The sequence below is a fragment of the Labrus mixtus genome, chromosome 12 (genome assembly GCF_963584025.1).
Source record: "Labrus mixtus chromosome 12, fLabMix1.1, whole genome shotgun sequence".
NCBI lineage: Eukaryota > Metazoa > Chordata > Actinopteri > Labriformes > Labridae > Labrus > Labrus mixtus.
The window spans coordinates 11,793,573-11,810,754 of NC_083623.1; the positions used below are offsets into that span (position 1 = coordinate 11,793,573).

General features: G+C 41.7%; 1 protein-coding gene across 8 annotated transcripts in view; it reads left to right on the top strand.

Annotated features, from left to right (window-relative positions):
* Positions 1-17,182, top strand: part of utrn (utrophin) — a 178,830-nt gene that overhangs the window by 24,944 nt on the left and 136,704 nt on the right. For 7 of the 8 annotated variants that reach the window (XM_061052006.1, XM_061052007.1, XM_061052012.1 and 4 more), the window contains 19 exons: positions 466-638; positions 1,641-1,756; positions 2,391-2,557; positions 6,113-6,337; positions 7,726-7,907; positions 8,517-8,667; positions 8,918-9,037; positions 9,744-9,845; positions 10,304-10,411; positions 10,542-10,721; positions 10,896-11,053; positions 11,162-11,285; positions 11,381-11,468; positions 12,189-12,433; positions 12,931-13,099; positions 14,205-14,332; positions 15,860-15,997; positions 16,079-16,192; positions 16,393-16,548. In XM_061052006.1, the coding sequence (XP_060907989.1) occupies positions 466-638; positions 1,641-1,756; positions 2,391-2,557; positions 6,113-6,337; positions 7,726-7,907; positions 8,517-8,667; positions 8,918-9,037; positions 9,744-9,845; positions 10,304-10,411; positions 10,542-10,721; positions 10,896-11,053; positions 11,162-11,285; positions 11,381-11,468; positions 12,189-12,433; positions 12,931-13,099; positions 14,205-14,332; positions 15,860-15,997; positions 16,079-16,192; positions 16,393-16,548 (2,844 nt within the window). The remainder of the gene's footprint in view (positions 1-465; positions 639-1,640; positions 1,757-2,390; positions 2,558-6,112; positions 6,338-7,725; positions 7,908-8,516; positions 8,668-8,917; positions 9,038-9,743; positions 9,846-10,303; positions 10,412-10,541; positions 10,722-10,895; positions 11,054-11,161; positions 11,286-11,380; positions 11,469-12,188; positions 12,434-12,930; positions 13,100-14,204; positions 14,333-15,859; positions 15,998-16,078; positions 16,193-16,392; positions 16,549-17,182) is intronic. The other variant, XM_061052005.1, reaches the window with a different exon arrangement.

Consider the following 17,182-nt stretch of genomic DNA (forward strand, 5'->3'; position numbering starts at 1 on the left):
GATTTTAGTAAACATAGAAATTGTGTGCAATATTTTGGAAAACCCTTGCAGTCTTGTGAAGTTGTTTTCAAGCGATTCTTAGGTTTTACTTTTTTTTTTTTAAAGCACAATCTGGTCTAAATGAGTTAATGTCACTCCTTTTTTGTATTTTAAAGCGTGTCTGTTGCTGTACATGATAGTCATGCTATCATTGTAATAGAAAACCAGTTTTTCTCTCAAGGGGCAGAAAGAAAATGTTGCATTTGATAAATAAACAAGGAAAATAGATTTTTTAACTAGATTCATATGAAGAAACAATGAATAGTTTGGTTGTTGTTAGCTTGATCTGAAATGAAAAATGGACCTTTTGGTTATGCCCTTATCTGCCTTGACTTTCTGTAGTAGGAGCGTAACTGATATAGTTACCACATTCCATGTAAACAAAAATAAAATCTTACTCTTCTAAACATGATTTTCTCCATGTAGGTGAAAGACATCATGAAGGACATCATGTCAAACCTGCAGCAGACAAACAGTGAGAAGATCTTACTGAGTTGGGTACGCCAATGCACCCGCTCCTACCCAGAAGTCAATGTGCTGAACTTCACCACGAGCTGGGCTGACGGCCTGGCTCTCAACAGCGTCCTACACCACTTCAGGTGATTTTTTTTGTGTTTTTTGTACTTGTAGTTTGGATTATATATTGCGTTAATACATGCAAGCTTTTGTGAAACTGCATTTTACACACATGAAGGCCTTCTCCTTTTGCTATGATGCAATACTTGTTGCTCCAAGACAAACTTTCTGCTTTAAGTTGACATGCATACTTGACATCTGCTCTTTGACTCTGAATGTAAATCACACTAAGCTTACACCAAGACCTTTAACATACTGACAACAAACCCAGGACTTGAATTTTAGAAATGGCAGATGTGTTGGAGAGTCTGTGTGTGAGAGAGAGATAGAGGGAGAGAGAGAGACTCGGCTGTGCAAGTGGCGGGAGGTCAGGTTGACAGGTCAGCGCCTGCCGGGTGTGTGTACACTGCTTCACTCTCTCTGTTTACACCTGCCATGTCACTGTTTGCACACGCTTGGTGTGTGTGTGTGTGTATGCTGTTGTGTGTGAAAGAAAGAGAGCAGGGGGGAGGCATCAGGGGTGTTTTCCCCCTTTCTGTAACCCCTTGTCCCTACTAGTGATACACACACTCGCACAGAGGCCTGTGAGCTGTGAGAAAGACCCGTGTTGGTTTAGACCTGGGCCAGGCTTTAGGAGGATCACTGAACACACACATTCCACCACACCGACCGGCCTCAACACAAGTCTTCTCTGTGCACATCAAGGCTTCAAAAAGTGAATTTCTTTGCAAAACAAATGACCTAGAACTATGCAAATGTATGTTTTTAAAAATAACCTTATTTTAACTTTTTAAATTTGAATTTTCAAGATAAACATGTATACAATATTATGAATATATTATTGTGAATGGTTTGGAAGGTAGATACAAGTGCGCACATATAGCATAAAAGCTCATCTAGCAAGATATACAAAAAGGTTGAACATAAAGTTAAGTATCAGGAAGTTCTTGTGAACATGATTCATATTTATGTTTATTATCAGAGCTTAATGGACTGACTGTTGTTGCTGTCTTGTGTGTTTTCAGGCCGAATGCATTCAGCTGGGATAAAGTGGTGAAAATGAGCCCTGTGGAGAGACTGGACCACGCTTTCACTGTAGCCAAAGACCAGCTGGCTATTGAGAAGCTACTGGATTCAGAAGGTACGCACACTTTCCCCTGAAGTACACAACCTCTACAGTAGCTCAGCTGTATTTATTTGTACAAGAATCATGCTCAAAAAAAAATGTGGTTGCACGAAAGAAAGCACCTTTTGGACTACCTTGTGTAGTAGTAGTAGTAGTTGCATGTTGATTGACATTTATTTTACTGCCTGAAATCCCCTCACATTCAGACAGTCTATGTTCATGCAGCCTACCTTTTATGTCCTGCCAGCAGCTGACTTAACTCACGAAGGAGCAAATACCTCAATGTTGTCTTTGGCTGAACATTTGTAAGAAGCTGTTTGCTCGTGTAGCACCCGTAGTCCCGCTGGAGCTGTTTTCATGCTCCTCTTATGACATGATCGAGGGGCAGTCACACTTGACCTAAGTCAAAGCCTGTTTAAATCTGCCTTAACATGCCTTTTTCTTTCTCCCCTCTAAACCCTCCTTTCCATCTACTCTCCTCCTGTCATCCTTAACTGTTATCTCACTCCATTTTTCTATGCTCCATATTTCCTTATGTTTTTTTACACCTCTTTATCCCCCTCCTCCTCCTTCCTCTCATGCTTAATTTCTATCCCTCATTTTTCCCGCCCCACATCCTACCCACTTTCCCCCGTCCTTTCTTTCCCAGATGTGGCAGTGCAGTTACCAGATAAGAAGTCCATCATCATGTACATAACCTCCCTGTTTGCCGTGCTGCCCAAAGATGTGAGCATGGAGTCCATCAGAGAAGTAGAGACCCTGCCACGCAAATATAAAGTGGAGTCTGAGGACTCGGGTCCAGGCCTCGGCGCTCAGGTAAAATATACAACACAACTTTCCAAACAGCTTGCACAGAACGGGCTAACACATCTGTTTTTTTTTTAAGATTTCAAGGTGTGCTTTTATGTGCAAAAATCCCCAGCTGTTTACCAGAGATTTAGACAGAAGCACAGAGAGAATAAACTAATACACTTTAGGAATTTATATCTGGAATCAAAGAGCTAGTTTTTTTTAATTCAAATATCTGGTTCTGATTTAGAGCTTGTTCTCTTTATACACAAATCTGGTTCACTTTTCAGTATGCTCTAATACACACAGAATCCATTCCCTTTATTTTCTACAACCTTAATACTAAACACCTGCACCATCTGACATAGTTTATCATGTCAATATGAAGCCACAAACCCATCTGCATTATTTAGTAAGCAATCATAAAGAGAGCTTTTCTCAGACTTAATGACAAAACCACATATGCACACATGTGCATGTATGAACCACTTTACAGCTGACTTATGCATCTTGTGTTTTATGAGTTTAATGTCTTATCTGCAGAAGTTAATTCTACCATAAAGGTTGTTGATTCTGTTCTAAATCTGCAAAGAAAAAAGACTTGACCTGTCTGATATGGACTGAAGATAATAGTTTGACAAGAAAAGCATAGAAAGGGGATCTTAATGAGAGAGGTATGTTTTTAATTGTGTGTACTGGTACGTGTAAGGACATTACATGCTAGCAGGTTAAGTATGAGATAGGCCAGTGATTCCCAAACTGGGGGTCTAGATAAAAAAAGAATATATTCTACAACGGCAGAAAAAGTTTGGGAACCACTGAGCTAGGCTATCTTTACAAGTATTCTTCAGCTAACGGCTGACTGCTGCCAAAACTTTCCTTATTGGACTTTATTGGAGTTTTAGAGCTAACATTAACCTATTACAAGTGGACTTTGATATACTAGACTGTATTGATGTATAAGCCAGACCACATTTAGAAAAGCCACAAGAATATCTCATCCTAAAATGTTAATGATGAATAAATACGACGATATACCCATAAAAAGTGAAAACGGTTCAATCTCAGCTCCTTAATTGCAGAGGTTCAGATTCTTCTTCAGTGGTGATTGGGTCCTCAGGTGCAGCAGTGTTTGCCTAACTGCCTGCGCTGCTGTAAATAAACAATTGTCTCTTACTATGAATGGAGAGATGATAGTTCAGCCCCTGAACTACCTGAAGCCCAAACAACTGAAAAGCTGCAGTTGCCAAAAAAAAAATGGAGCCATAACTGCCTCAACCTTTGCTGCTGGTTTATGTTTCTGATAACATTCAGTTTGAAGGCCACAGACTCGGTTATGTGCACTGCACACATACAGGAACACTGAAGTGTCTGATTGTGCATCGCCAGATAGAATGAGTCAACCCCCCCCCCCCCCACACCCCTCCCTCCCAATCATTCTGAAAAAAAGCCATCTCCTTGCTTCTCTGTCCAGCGCTGCTCATGAAAAGCACAGCAGGCACAGGCAAACAGGGAGGAGAGCCATGACTCACCCCTCTGACATTAGCCAACAGAGCAAGCGAGCGAGCTGCATGCTGCTGGAAACACAGAGCTGGAAAGGGATGGAAGGAAATTAGGGGAATAAATTGGTGAGAATGGGAGTGTGTGGTGAGAATGGGAGTGTGTGCTGAGAGCTGACAGGGAAGGCTATATGAGGATTGAAGATGGCTGCGTGTGTGCGTGTGTGTGGTGTGTGTGGTGTGTGTGGTGTGTGTGTGTGTGGTGGTGAGCAGGAAGCTGACATGCAAATACTGTTACTGTGTAATGTTTAACATCTGCGAGCGTTTCCGGGTGTCTTTTTCATACATCCTGATTCTATTGGACTTCCATGCTGTTTTACAGACTTGTGCTTATGATCCTGTCCATATTCTAACTAAGAAAGACTGAGCTGCAGCCCCTTAAATGTGTTACTTGTCCAACTTTACTCAAGTTTTCTTTCATTTTTTTTTTTTTTTTTTGCAGTTTCTTGCCTTGGCTGTGCTCTTTTCTTTCTCTACACACACGTCCCTGAGACATGGTGCCTTTTGCTCTCTTAAGGTTTTTTTTATTGCCCGCAGGCACGTACTTCACACGTACTGGAATGACTGCTGGAAAAGTATTTTTTAAATAGCGCTCTGATTGGACGAACACAGGTTTGACTTTCCTGGCACACTTCATCTCTCCATAGGAAGTGATGCGTAATGCTGCTGGTAGAGGAGAAAGAAATAAAGGCTCTTTGTTTTGGATTTCAATATTTTGTTCCCCTTTTTTTACTTTTACAACCATAGCATTGGTTTTGATCTTCTCATGTAGATTTTAGATAGTTAACAATATGGTTTAGAGTTGTGAGGAATCCAGCCCGTGATTTGGCAAACTTATTCTTAATCACTGTAAAAGTTGTGATGATGACTTGCACTCTTGAGTGCAGGTTCATTCTTAACATGCTGCAGAATCACAACTACTAAAGTGTTGAATGCAGACCCTGAGTCGAACAAATCATCTGGTGATGATAAAGTGTTCTGACCACAGCTATTTAACAGCCATTCAAGTCAATAAATAGACTGAGGCTGCAGTTTTCTCTTACTTTCTCTCTCTCTCTCTCTGCCGTGTCTTTCCTTCCTTCTTTCTTTGTCTCTGCCAGCCCACTCCACTCTAACATAAGGGCTTGCTGTAATGTTGTGACTTTTTTCCATACTATCCAAAAGGTCATTGAGTATTTTCAGCAGCCGACCTTTCCCTGAGTTTGTTACACAGACATTACTTTTGTTTAACTTAACCCATACATTTGACTTGTTACTGTAGCGGACCCTGTATTAGCATTTCTGCCATCTTTGGCTTTGCATGGCGGCTGCAAAGATTCAAACTCCAGTTCATTTCAGCTCCAGAAAGATGTGAAGTTCTTTTAAGCCTGTTCCTACATTTCCCTCAAGGAAAAGAGAACCAGGAATAATTCTAATGCATTTCCCAAAAGAGGCAGAAAAAAGATTTCAGTGATATTCAAAAAAGAAAGTGTGTCTAAAACATAAATATTCTTCCTCTTGATTGATCAAATATAAAGACAGATGCTTATATCACTGTTGTGTAATACACTACATGCATCCAGTGTTTCCTTTGGTAATCAGTTTCCAAGCTATGTCACCTCTCAGCACTGTCCATCTTCCTGACTCGACACCCAAATTTACCCAGGGTACCTCTGTGTTTCAAACTTCCTGCTATGTGTAGAATGAGGAATGACCCACCCAGAATGCCAAGGGCGACAACCAGAATCCCATAATAGGCCCTGCAGTTGTTTTGTTTCTTAACTGAGCAGGGCAGGTCTCTATGCGCACTCTGGAGCAGCAAAGTCTGCATCTATTTAGAAACTCAATAACTGTTGTGCTCTGAAGAAAATCAGTGAAAGAAGAAGTAGAGATTTTGGGCCTGGCTGTGTTTCAAAGCTAAATAAAAGTTAGTTAAAGTTAGCACTTCTTCTTGGCGTAGTTTGTTGTACATAAGATAATTATAACTCTATTTTCAAACATGTGTATAAATATAACAACCGGTTGAATACCTCATGTTCTCCAGCAGATGGAGAAAGCAGGCAGAAGCCCCAGGCCCGAGACCCCCAGCACCCTGACTGAGACCGAGGGGGATATGGAGGGCAGCCTGCTGGACGTGGACCTGGACAGCTACCAGACCACGCTGGAGGAGGTGCTAACCTGGTTGCTATCGGCCGAGGACGCCCTGCAGATTCAGGACGAGGTGTCTGACGACGTCGAGGAGGTCAAAGACCAGTTTCACACACATGAGGTAGGAGGGGAAAAAAATCAACGTACTGTGACTTTAGGCCTACAGAGATGTGAACATGAATACATTTACTGACTTACAAACATTTTTTATTTTCATGTGCATTTACAATTCATAAAATGACAAAAAATAAAAAAGTTGTATGTTGCTTTCCTAATTTTTGGGAGATAAAGAGGCCGTAAAATCCTAAATAGCAATGCTAAAACACAAATGAGACAAATAAGGAAACCCTTTTTTGACGCTCATGTTCTTAATCTGACATGCACACCAGTTTTTTTGTGTAAGAATCCTCCTTCCATTGTTGAGTCTGCAGAAATTGTCAAAGAGATAGAGACCTACCACAAGCAGCTGTACATGCTCCGTACATGTCTGGAATGCCAGGAATTCTGCTGTGCCGCACAGCACCCTATGGTGCCCTGGCACAGAGCTCACTTGCCTGACTCAAGGAGGCGTAGCTGCAGGGCTTGTGTCTGTGCATGTGTGTAAAGGGGCTTTGGCAGGATTTCCCTTGGCTGAAATGTGAATATTTGTGAAGTCTTACGTCTGGAATGCAGGTCAAAGCAGAAAATAGCGAGACTGAGAGCAGCAAGACCCAAAGCCTCTTTAACAGCCTGGCGTTTCAGGAGGTCTTTACAAAAAAAAAAAAGTTTGTTTCTGCTTTGCTGTTCACGTACTTACTCCAGCTTCTCCAGCTAAGCCTCATCGAAAACAATGTGCTCAGAGGTGCAGACGAAAATGCTTACTCATCCAGAGGGGTCACGAAAAACAGACAATAACTTGCCTCATTGCTTTTCATATCGCTTGGGACATGAACCAGCAAAAAGCAGCCCCTCTGAGGGTTTAAGAAACAAGCCATCTCCTTCAAAGCTGCCCTTGTATTTCTTCTTGAAGCATTTTCTCCTTCCTCTTCTGCTTTGCAGTTGGCCTCACTTGGCTAGTTAACTGAGTTTGCCCTTCACTTTTGTGAAACTCTCACTGGCTTGACTGACTGTTGCTATGTTACACTCACAAATACACAGGCTCAGAGTTGATGCCCAGTGCTTCTGCAGGGCGTTATTAAGTGTTATACCAGGAGAAGTTTTAAAGTTGGGGAGAGAAATGTATCCAGATGTTAGTGTGTGGGTGCCAAGTGCCAGAATGGAGCCTCAGATAATATTATCTCAATCTGGGTGCTTTTAACAATATTGGGTAAACCACTCATTCCTTTATCTTAACAGTGTGAAGAGATAGTACTTATCTTTCTTCACGGGAATTATCCTGAAATTTATTTCAGGGCTGTTATATATCCAGCACAAACCTGAAGTCCAAAATTTAAAATTGAGTGTGTATTAAAGTCTTTCAGTCATTTTTTTTTTCCAATCACGTGATTTTCTTCTGCTTCCAACAAAAAGGCCTTTATGATGGAGTTGACAGCGCACCAGAGCAGCGTGGGTAATGTGCTCCAAGCAGGAAACCAACTGATCGCCCAGGCCAACCTGATAGAGGAGGAAGAAGATGAAATCCGGGAGCAGATGACCCTCCTGAACGCCCGCTGGGAGAGCCTCAGAGTGGCCAGCATGGACCGCCAGGCCAGGTAGACGCTCTAACACACACACACAAACTTGCTCTCTTTCTGTAGAAGGATTATAAAACCTCTTGCCTTCATTAATGTGGAAAAGACGGAATACACATGATCTTTTCCAAAAAAAAAATGAAATCAAAGCTTGAAAATTAAAAAATGTTGTCTTTTTTTTTAAACAGTGTAGGCTGTAGTGCCATCAGTGAAAATTGCCCAGTGGAGGAACATTTAATTCTCAATGTTTTACCTCAGGTGTTTATGAGTTACTTCCTATGAAGAATGTCAAATGCTGTAAACTATTTGAAGGTGACACCTGATAAGCCTTGAGCGAGCCAAGGTCTGAAAAGTGTGATGCTCAATCTGTTATCAAAGTTAATGAGACAACAAGTCCAGTAGAGCATTCATTAGCCATGATTTTAAAACTTGTTGTGCTTGTGTGTTTCACCACTTCTTTTTTGTGTAGCATCTATCTCTATTTTAAGTCATTCTAGCTTTTGTGGAGCTATATAAAAAGCTGAAAAAACAAGTTTTAGCTTAAGGTTTATAAACTGATAACTCTCATTTTATTTCCTCCTCCACATATCCAACTCAGCGCCTCTGTGTCCTTTATTACTTTCCCTCCAGACTCCATGAGGTCCTGATGGACTTGCAGCAGCAGCAGCTACAGCAGCTCTCTGATTGGCTGTCACTGACAGAGGAGCGAATCAGGAAGATCGAGACAGAACCGTCAGCCCATGATGTTGAGCTCTACAAAGAACAGATAGAGCAGCACAAAGTAAATGAAGTCAAACTCCTCTTATCTTGCAGGAATGAAGTGGATACAGAATGAGTCATTGTTTAATGTGAAAAGGAACAAGTCGAATTAACTAAAAAGAATCAAAGTCTGGCAGTCACATGGTCACATTGATGGTGCACTTTAAATGATTCACCCACTGTCTCCATGGTGTCCCCATAAAGCCTTTCCCTGCCAGCTCTGTTAATGGATAACAAGTCACTGAGTTCCCTGTTATTGTGTTTTCTTTCAGGAGCTTCAGAACGACCTGGAGGCGGAGCAGGTGAAGGTCAACTCTCTGACACACATGGTGGTTGTGGTAGATGAGAACAGTGGGGAGAGCGCCACTGCTGTCTTGGAAGAGCAACTTCAGGTAAACTGCCATCCTGACTGTCTTTATGAACGTGTTCTGCCAATTCTTGTCAGTCTAAAGGAGGCATCTGTCTGTCTTAAAAGTATAACATGCAGCATTGTAAACATTAGTACAGCAGATATCAAACAATCCTAGATATACCGTTAAATAATGACTGAAGTCAAACTCCCTCTTGGTTTGTTCTTAGCACTGTGTTCACACCGATGGGACGTTGATTTCTACAGCTTGTTTATGTTTCACTCAGAAGCTCAAACATGTTGCATTCACCTTTGTAATCACCACTTGAACCCCTCACTGTCCAGCCATCACTTGTGGTAAGAGAGATGGCTCCGCCCCCTCAGGGACACTGTTCTCAGAAGCATAATGGCACAACTGCAGAAGAACCGAATAAAGTACTTTTTTAATCTACAAAAACTTGTAGGGGAGGAGGTGGGGAGCTGATGCACTGAGGGTAAACTTGTAAAATGTTGCCCAATTGGCTCCCTTGTGTCAGTATCTATAGCAACATGAATTGATCCAGATTTACAGGCTGCAGAGAGTTTCTTTATGGCTGTCAACATTGTTAAATGCACTGGACTAGGAAGCTGTTAATACTTGCAGGTTTCATACTTATTACTTAATTGATCTGTTTCTTTTTTGTTACTGCTTTCATTTTTAAATAGCTTTTATGCCTTTTATTCATTTTTGTTCCCATATTGCGTTCCAGTCTTTGGGCGAGCGCTGGGCGGCCGTTTGTCGCTGGACGGAGGAGAGGTGGAACAAGCTGCAGGAAGTCTTCATGGTGTGGCAACAGCTTCTATCAGACCAGGTTTGGACATTTAGTCATTCTCTCCCTCTTTCATATTCATGTAGCTTTCTTACCTCTTTCTAATGAAATAATCAGGCATAAAGAACCCTTGAACACTCCTGTCCTGATCTATATTTGGTTCAAACAAAACTTCAGAATATCATTCAGAACTTAAAGAAAAGCTGCTCCCATGAAAGACAGAAAGTTCAGTGCTTTCGTCCACCAAGTTAACGGAGGTCATTTCAATGCACAGTGCATCTTTGATTTGTTCATCGTGACTTATGGTCATGATTTTCCAATTTTGCTGTAACCTTCAAAACTCTTTTTCTGGCCCGGAGTTTAGGAATTGATTTCATACTTGATCTATTGAATTAAGAATTTAAAAAAAGTTCTTGATAGATTACCTAGGCTTCAGCACACTTAGACAAGATGTTTTCCAACTAATTTATGTTAACGATTTCTTCCCACCTCCTCTGTAGAGTTTGTTCAGAGAATGGTTGGCAGAGAAAGAGGAGGCCTTGAGTGAAGTACAAACGAGCAACTTCAAGGACCCGAGTGAAATGAATACTAATGTGCGTCGATTAGCAGTAAGTGAACTCTGCCAAGTTTCTGCAGCAGATACTTTTACAACTACCTTTAAGCTGTGAACTTTTACAATACGCTTATCATGTTGAGTGTATCTTTTGACTTTTTTTTTTAAATACTTCAATCCTGTAGATATTGAAAGAAGACATGGAAAATAAAAGGAGGACTCTGGACCAGCTGTCTGATGCAGGACAGGATGTGATCTCGCTGCTGCGGAGCCCTGAGGCGGGAGCTAAGATCGAGGCGGACACAGAGGAGCTAGCTCATAGATGGGACAACCTGGTGCAGAAACTGGAGGACTGCTCCTTCCAGGTACGTATGTCACAGAATAAACACCAAAAATGAATGTTGTAGAGATGAAAATCAAATGTCTGTCTTTACTTTGCCTTTTTGTGTAGTGTCTGTGATCATTTAAAGTTCATCTGAAATGTCAGTAGGTTATTTAAGGTTTGTGTATCTAATGATGACTCTGTGATTTCTGCTAAGGTAATGGAGGCTGTGACGGACGCTGGGATGACTCAGGTGGAAGGACAGGTCGTAATGGACACCGCCGATGGGGCTTCTTCAAAGACTGACCAGGAGCTGGCCCCTCCTGCTCCTCCTAAGAAACGACTGGTAGAGACGGATGCAGAAGTCAGACGAGTGTAAGAACCTGGAAACTTTCTTGCTAAAAAAAAAAAAAAAAAAAAGTGCACGAATAAAAATCATGCAAGCACACACCAATTCACACGTTATGTCTCAATATTCTGCAGGTTTGAAAACAAACTTTCTGACCTCTTGAGCTGGATCAAAACTTGGAAGACGGCGGCTCAGGCGTTGGCAACCACACACCCTGAGACCACACCTGACACACCTGACCTGCAGGAGAAACTAAAGGTAAACCTGTCGATGATGTGGCTCAAAAACATCTTCAAGTCTAAGCCTATGTTTAGGAAAAATCAAAGCCTAAATGTGTTGACCAATCTCTCCAGGACTTGGAGTCGGAGCTCTCAGTGAAGGAAGCTACAGCGAGTCAAGTGAACCAGGAGGGACGAGGCTTGATGGAGCAGCTCGAAAGAGGTAAAAAAACACAGAATTGCTTCATTATTATTCAAAGTTAAACAAAGAATTATTTAAAAAATCCGTCCAAGTTTTGTCAAACAAGTGTACTAAAATAGAGGCTCAAATTTATTGGTTCTCAAGGGCTCCTAGCTTGAACAGAAATCTTCCATTTCCCCTTAAATTACGGTCGTCTCATACGATTTTACTACCTTTCCACAGCTGCTTGGCATTTTCTTGGGTATTTACAGGCCTGCATTTTTTATTGTCATACACTTTTAGATGCCAGTAATCTAAACCTGTGTGTGTGTTTGTGTTTGTGTGTATGTGCCTGTGTGTGTGAGTGATGTGGACGGAGCAGTAAAAATCTGACAGCCCTGCAGGGTTGCTAACTTCATATTACAGCTCAATGAAATGAAGAGGCACTGAGGATTTTTATGTGTTTACACTGATCTAGAGGCAGTGAGGGGAGGTGGAGCAGCGCTGCTAAGTTGGAGTAGATTTGTGAAACACCAAACTTTCCCGAACATTTTACTTGTTTTATTTCCACAGATCTGCCGCTCACTCATCTGTTGGCTATTGTTTATCCGCTGGTGTTGTTAATCTTGCTAGGGTCTGTTTCTCCTGCCTCAAAACTCAAAAAAACAAAAACCCTGTAACACATTCAGAGTAAAGGATAAAAAAGAGGGTTCTCAAAGTCTTTTCTTTTCAAACGTTGATATCTGTTGCTTTCTTCTGTAGAGGGAGAATGTGTGGACTCGGTGAGGGTCGACCTAGACCTCATCCAAACTGAGTGGGATGTTTGCACAAGGGAGCTGCAAGCGGCCGGTGAGAGGGTCCGCACTCAAAGCCGGGTCAGAGCGGTGTCTGCAGAGCTGGCAGACCTGGACCGAGCCTCGGGGGAACAGGACGAGTGGCTGGACTCGACCCGCGCTGTAGAAAAGTGCGATGAGGCCGAGCTCAGAAGCCAGAGTGGGGAATGTCAGGTAGAGTTGTTTTCTCTGTCCCCGTTCACTATGATGTTTATCACCAACCCTTTTGACACTCTCTCTGTCTCTCTCTCTCTCTCTCTCTCTCTGTCTCTGTCTCTGTCTCATATTTCTGCAAATTAAGAATCAGTAGTTAATAAGATGCCCAAGTAAACATTCTATAATTGCAGCAGTAACTCTCTTTCAGATGTTGCTGTTTTATTTTTAAATCAGTGGTGTTCTCTTACGCAGTAAAAAAACAACAATCTGTGTTTTTTAATTATCCTTGAACAATTCTGCACGCTCTCTCCTCCAGACATCCATTTCTATTCATCATTTATAATTTCCTCCTCCAAAGCTTTATTCATTTTTTTCTACTGTTGTATTTTTTATTATTGCTTTCCTTTAAACCGCAATGTTTTTCTTCTCTTTATGCAGTAAACGTACATCTTCTGAAATAACAAACTTGGCTCATACAAACAAATTAACTTTCCTCTTTCTCTCGTCTTCTTCAGTCCCGACTTGTCCAGGTCAATTCCTTGAGGCCACGACTAGAGCAGCTTTCTGCAGAAGTGCCGTCGCTGGGGGCCGTGCCGTCTCTGAAAGACAACATGGTGGTGGTGTCAGCTCATCAAGCCTCCACACTGCAGCGGCTACAGAGCAGAGAGCAAGAGGTCAACCAAGGTACTTCTGCTGAAATGTTTCAGAATAATTAGTGAAAGCAACACAGGGAAAGTTTCTCCAAAACTCTGGGTAGTATCCTCTGTATAAACATTGCTTTTCAAGGGTCAAGAGGCTGTCGGCTTGTTTCATGGAGTTGAGAGATTTAAACCTTCCTAAAAACAAAGACCCATTTCTCCCTCCGTGCTCTCCGCCTAATGCTCTTGGGTTTATAGGGAGGCCGAGAGAATGATAGCTAAGATCAGCAGAACTCAGTCTCACAGGGGTTGACATCAGTTTTTATTTGAAACCTTGGCCAGCCGCGGGTAATAGACGATGCCCTTATATGGCCTGCGAAAGCTCACACATGCGAGAGTGTATACGAAAGTGATTGAGGGAGAAATCATGCCTCTGTGCCAGCTCCATCTCCACCTGAAAACCAGTAACCGTTTTACCTCTGGAGTTTATGTGCACTGCTCTCGGCCTGAAGCGAGTCTGTAAAGGGAGACTTGATTTCTCTTCTTCACTTCTGACCATATAGGTAGGTGTGTGACTGTCTGTCTTTCTTTGGTTTTTATGACAGTGTGGATTTTGTGTGAGAGCCAAGGAAAACTGTTTTGTTTCTGCCTGAGGACGGTTTGCCTCGCGCTGGGGCCTCCCTCTGTTTCACTACCTCCCCCCCCTTCTCTCCAAGTTACATTCTATCTCTCCTCTTTGTGTATATAAACACAGTCAGATCATGTAGGCATTCAATCACCGGCTAATTAAAACACAGACAGAGAAGAGGAGGAGTGACTCAAGAACAGAAAGAAATGTAACTAGACAATAGAGAACACTTTTCAAAACCAGCACTTTTGTTACGGATTAAGTCAACTTCAAACAACTGAGATTTAAAAGTTTGTTTTTAAAAATTCCCTTGGCCTGGGAAGAACTCAACTTGGTGAGAACCAGACTGTCAAACATATGGGATCCTCCTGCAGCAGCATGGTTTTAACACACACAAACACATAAACACAGATGGGGGAAGTCCCAAACCAGCTCACTGCCCCCTTGTGGTTGAAACCTGATGTAAAAGTTTTGAAGCCTTCACTTACGGTACTTTTACCCCCTTCATCTTGTCTTATCCCAGCTCTGGCCGATCTTGAGGCCAAACAGATGCTCCCTAGTCCGGTGGAGGGTCTGGAGGCAAGGCTGTCGACTCTGAGAGACGGACTTGTGGATCTCCCTGCTGCTGAGGGCGCAGTGGAGCAGGCTCAGGTCAGTAAAGACGATTATCAGGACCTTCGACATCAGAGCATCAACATCAAGTTATGAAAAAGTATAATTAATTGATATTAGTAGTATAATTGTATGTATAGTTTTAGATTCTCTTTGAGATGCTATTATAGGTTGTCTTCAGGACTCAATATTTTATTATTACCCAAGATGTGTTATTCAACCTTTACAATACATTTATCAGGTTAGTTGTCTGTAGTTGAAAACTAGAGAGCTCATACATTCTCTGTGGGAGAGAGGCTTAGGATTTACAAAATCAATACAAGAAAAAGTACAGACACAACAGCTTTCTGACATATTGAAAGAACAAAATATACATTGTAGTTATTCTGAAATGTTGTTGTTTGGCCGGAGCTGATAACACTTGTGCTTTCTGACCTCTGAGCTCAACATTTTTTTTATCGTCAACAGTGAATGTGTTTGTGTCTGTGAGCTTGTACGTATATCAGAGCGAGAGTTAATCTGTCTGCTGTCAGTTTTTCTTTTCCTGCTCACAATAGACCTCTTTATCAGCCGCTCACTTTCCTCTGCGCTGTTTCAAACCTGGGAGGAAAAGGGTGTATGTGTGTGTGTGTGTGTGTGTGTGTGGGTGTGTGTCGTGTGTGTGTGTGTCGTGTTTGTGTGTCGTTCCCTCCTCCTCCATCCTTCAGTGGAATGCGATTCAGTCTGAGCTCTTGTTATGGTGGCAGATAGGGCATGTTGCCGGGGAGGGGGCGGGGAATTTTGCAAAGGAGGGGTGTGTGGCCTTGGCACATACTGGGCACTGTGCCCTTGAATACAACGTGGAACTCCTAACAACTCAATGTGGAGCTGCTCAAGCAGTCAGTTAGCATGACAAACACCACATCCTGACCACAACAGCACCGCTGGGTCCTCTTAGCAATTAGCCTACTGATATAAGCTCAGGTGATTAGTATAAATACATCTATTCTAGCAGTTTAATAAACTAATTGAGTTAAATAATGTTCAATGCAGTTGATGTGATTGTAAGGTTTAAAAACACAATAGTGCATTTTTACTAACACACAAAATCTCTGCTTATCACTCACTTTATGTATGGCACATTTTAAGATGACACAATCAGAGATGTTTTAACGAGTTTGACCACATGTAGTGTTATTATGAAATGTTTGTAATAGCAGGCTCCAGAGCACTCCTGTGACATAGAGCCAGTCATCTCTGACAGACACACTCATTTATACATTCATTCATTCAGCTTTTATTGAAATCCAAAGGAATCATTGAGAGTACGTCCTCATTTCTAAAGTATATTTAAATGCACAATGAATAAATGACAAAGAAGCAAAGTGTAGCTAAACACAGGAACATATTTGAAGGGCAGCAGTGTGTTATTGTATTTTTAAACTGAACTATGGGACAGTTTTTATTAGTTTGTTTTTAGTACAGTTTTTAATGATACATGTTCCAAGTGTACAATTTCTTGCATTGCATTGAGAACAAACACATTTGGTAAGAGTCATTTTAAACCTGCACTCTTTCTCTCCTCAGGGCCTGTGTCTTGAAATCGAGCAAACACAACAAGCCTCCGATCCTGCAGAACTACAACGATGGAATCATCTCTCGTCCAGGGCCCGTGAGGAGCTGGGAACACTGCAGTGCATCCTGGGAAGCATGAAGGACAATCAGGTAGCTGTAATTGGTTTAAAAGAAAAACAAAATCGAAAAAAAAGTATGTTAACAGATTGAAAATGTGTTTTTTTTTTCCAGGTGCGTTTATTGGAAGTTGAACGTTGGTTGGATGGAGTTCAGGAAGTTTTGTCTTCTGATACAACTGGGTTAGGCGACAAGGGGAGTCCACAGGAAGAGCTCAACAAGTGCAAGGTTAGGGTACAAGTAAAAAAAAAAAAAGAAATTACATTAAAACTGAATTTAAGATGTTATTGGTAAAGACACAATGATTACACCACTAAAAGTCTCCTTTATTTCTCACCAAACCTTAATTGATTGATTCCTGATTTTATCCAAGGAAGCAAATCATTATTCACTAATTTCCTTTCTTTCTTTTTTTTTTTTCTAAAAAGGAGTATGTGACTGAGATGGAGTCTGTGGAAGGTTCTTTGAAGCAGATGGGAGAGAATGTTAGCGCTGTACAGGCGACGGCAGTACCAGGACTCACCAGGTGGGGGCAGGATAAGACGGACGAGTGTCGGGGCAAATGGGACTCGCTCAGCAAACAGGTGGGGGGAAACTTTTCTCTGTTACTGCAAACATTGGCGATGTAAGTTTGATAACATGATGTTTTTCAAAGACTCTCTGCGTGCTGCGTGCAAACCGAGTGAGGGCTGTAAGTTGTTATCGCTTTATTATCCTGCAGGCACTGGGAAGGGTCCTTTGCAGTATGTAAAAATCTAAACTTGTTTTCTCTGGGGCTTTTTTTGTATTTTGATATCCAAGCATAGCAAAGAAAACATGATAATTATGCTAACCATTGGAATGCCTGGGATTGTGCCAGCTATGTGTTACAGTGGTTGGTGAGAGGGTTGGGAGGATGTCTGCAGGTTGTACTTGTTTTCACTTGTGTATCAATAAGAGCAACAAAACCACCAACTATGCCCGATAGTGTAAAGTCAGCATTAAGACAAAAATGTCCTTATCTACAACTTCGTAAGCTGTTGTTTGAATGATGTACTGTAGGTCCGTGAAGAAGTTTTTAAATGAGTACATCAGTTAATGTATCAGAATCCAGACATGGAGATTTCTCTTGGATTTTTGATGGATAAAAAACAGAGTACAACTTGATAATAAGGAAATGTTTTAAAAGTTACAGTTTTAACTTTAATCCCGCTTTTAGACCAGGAAATTGTTTCCTTC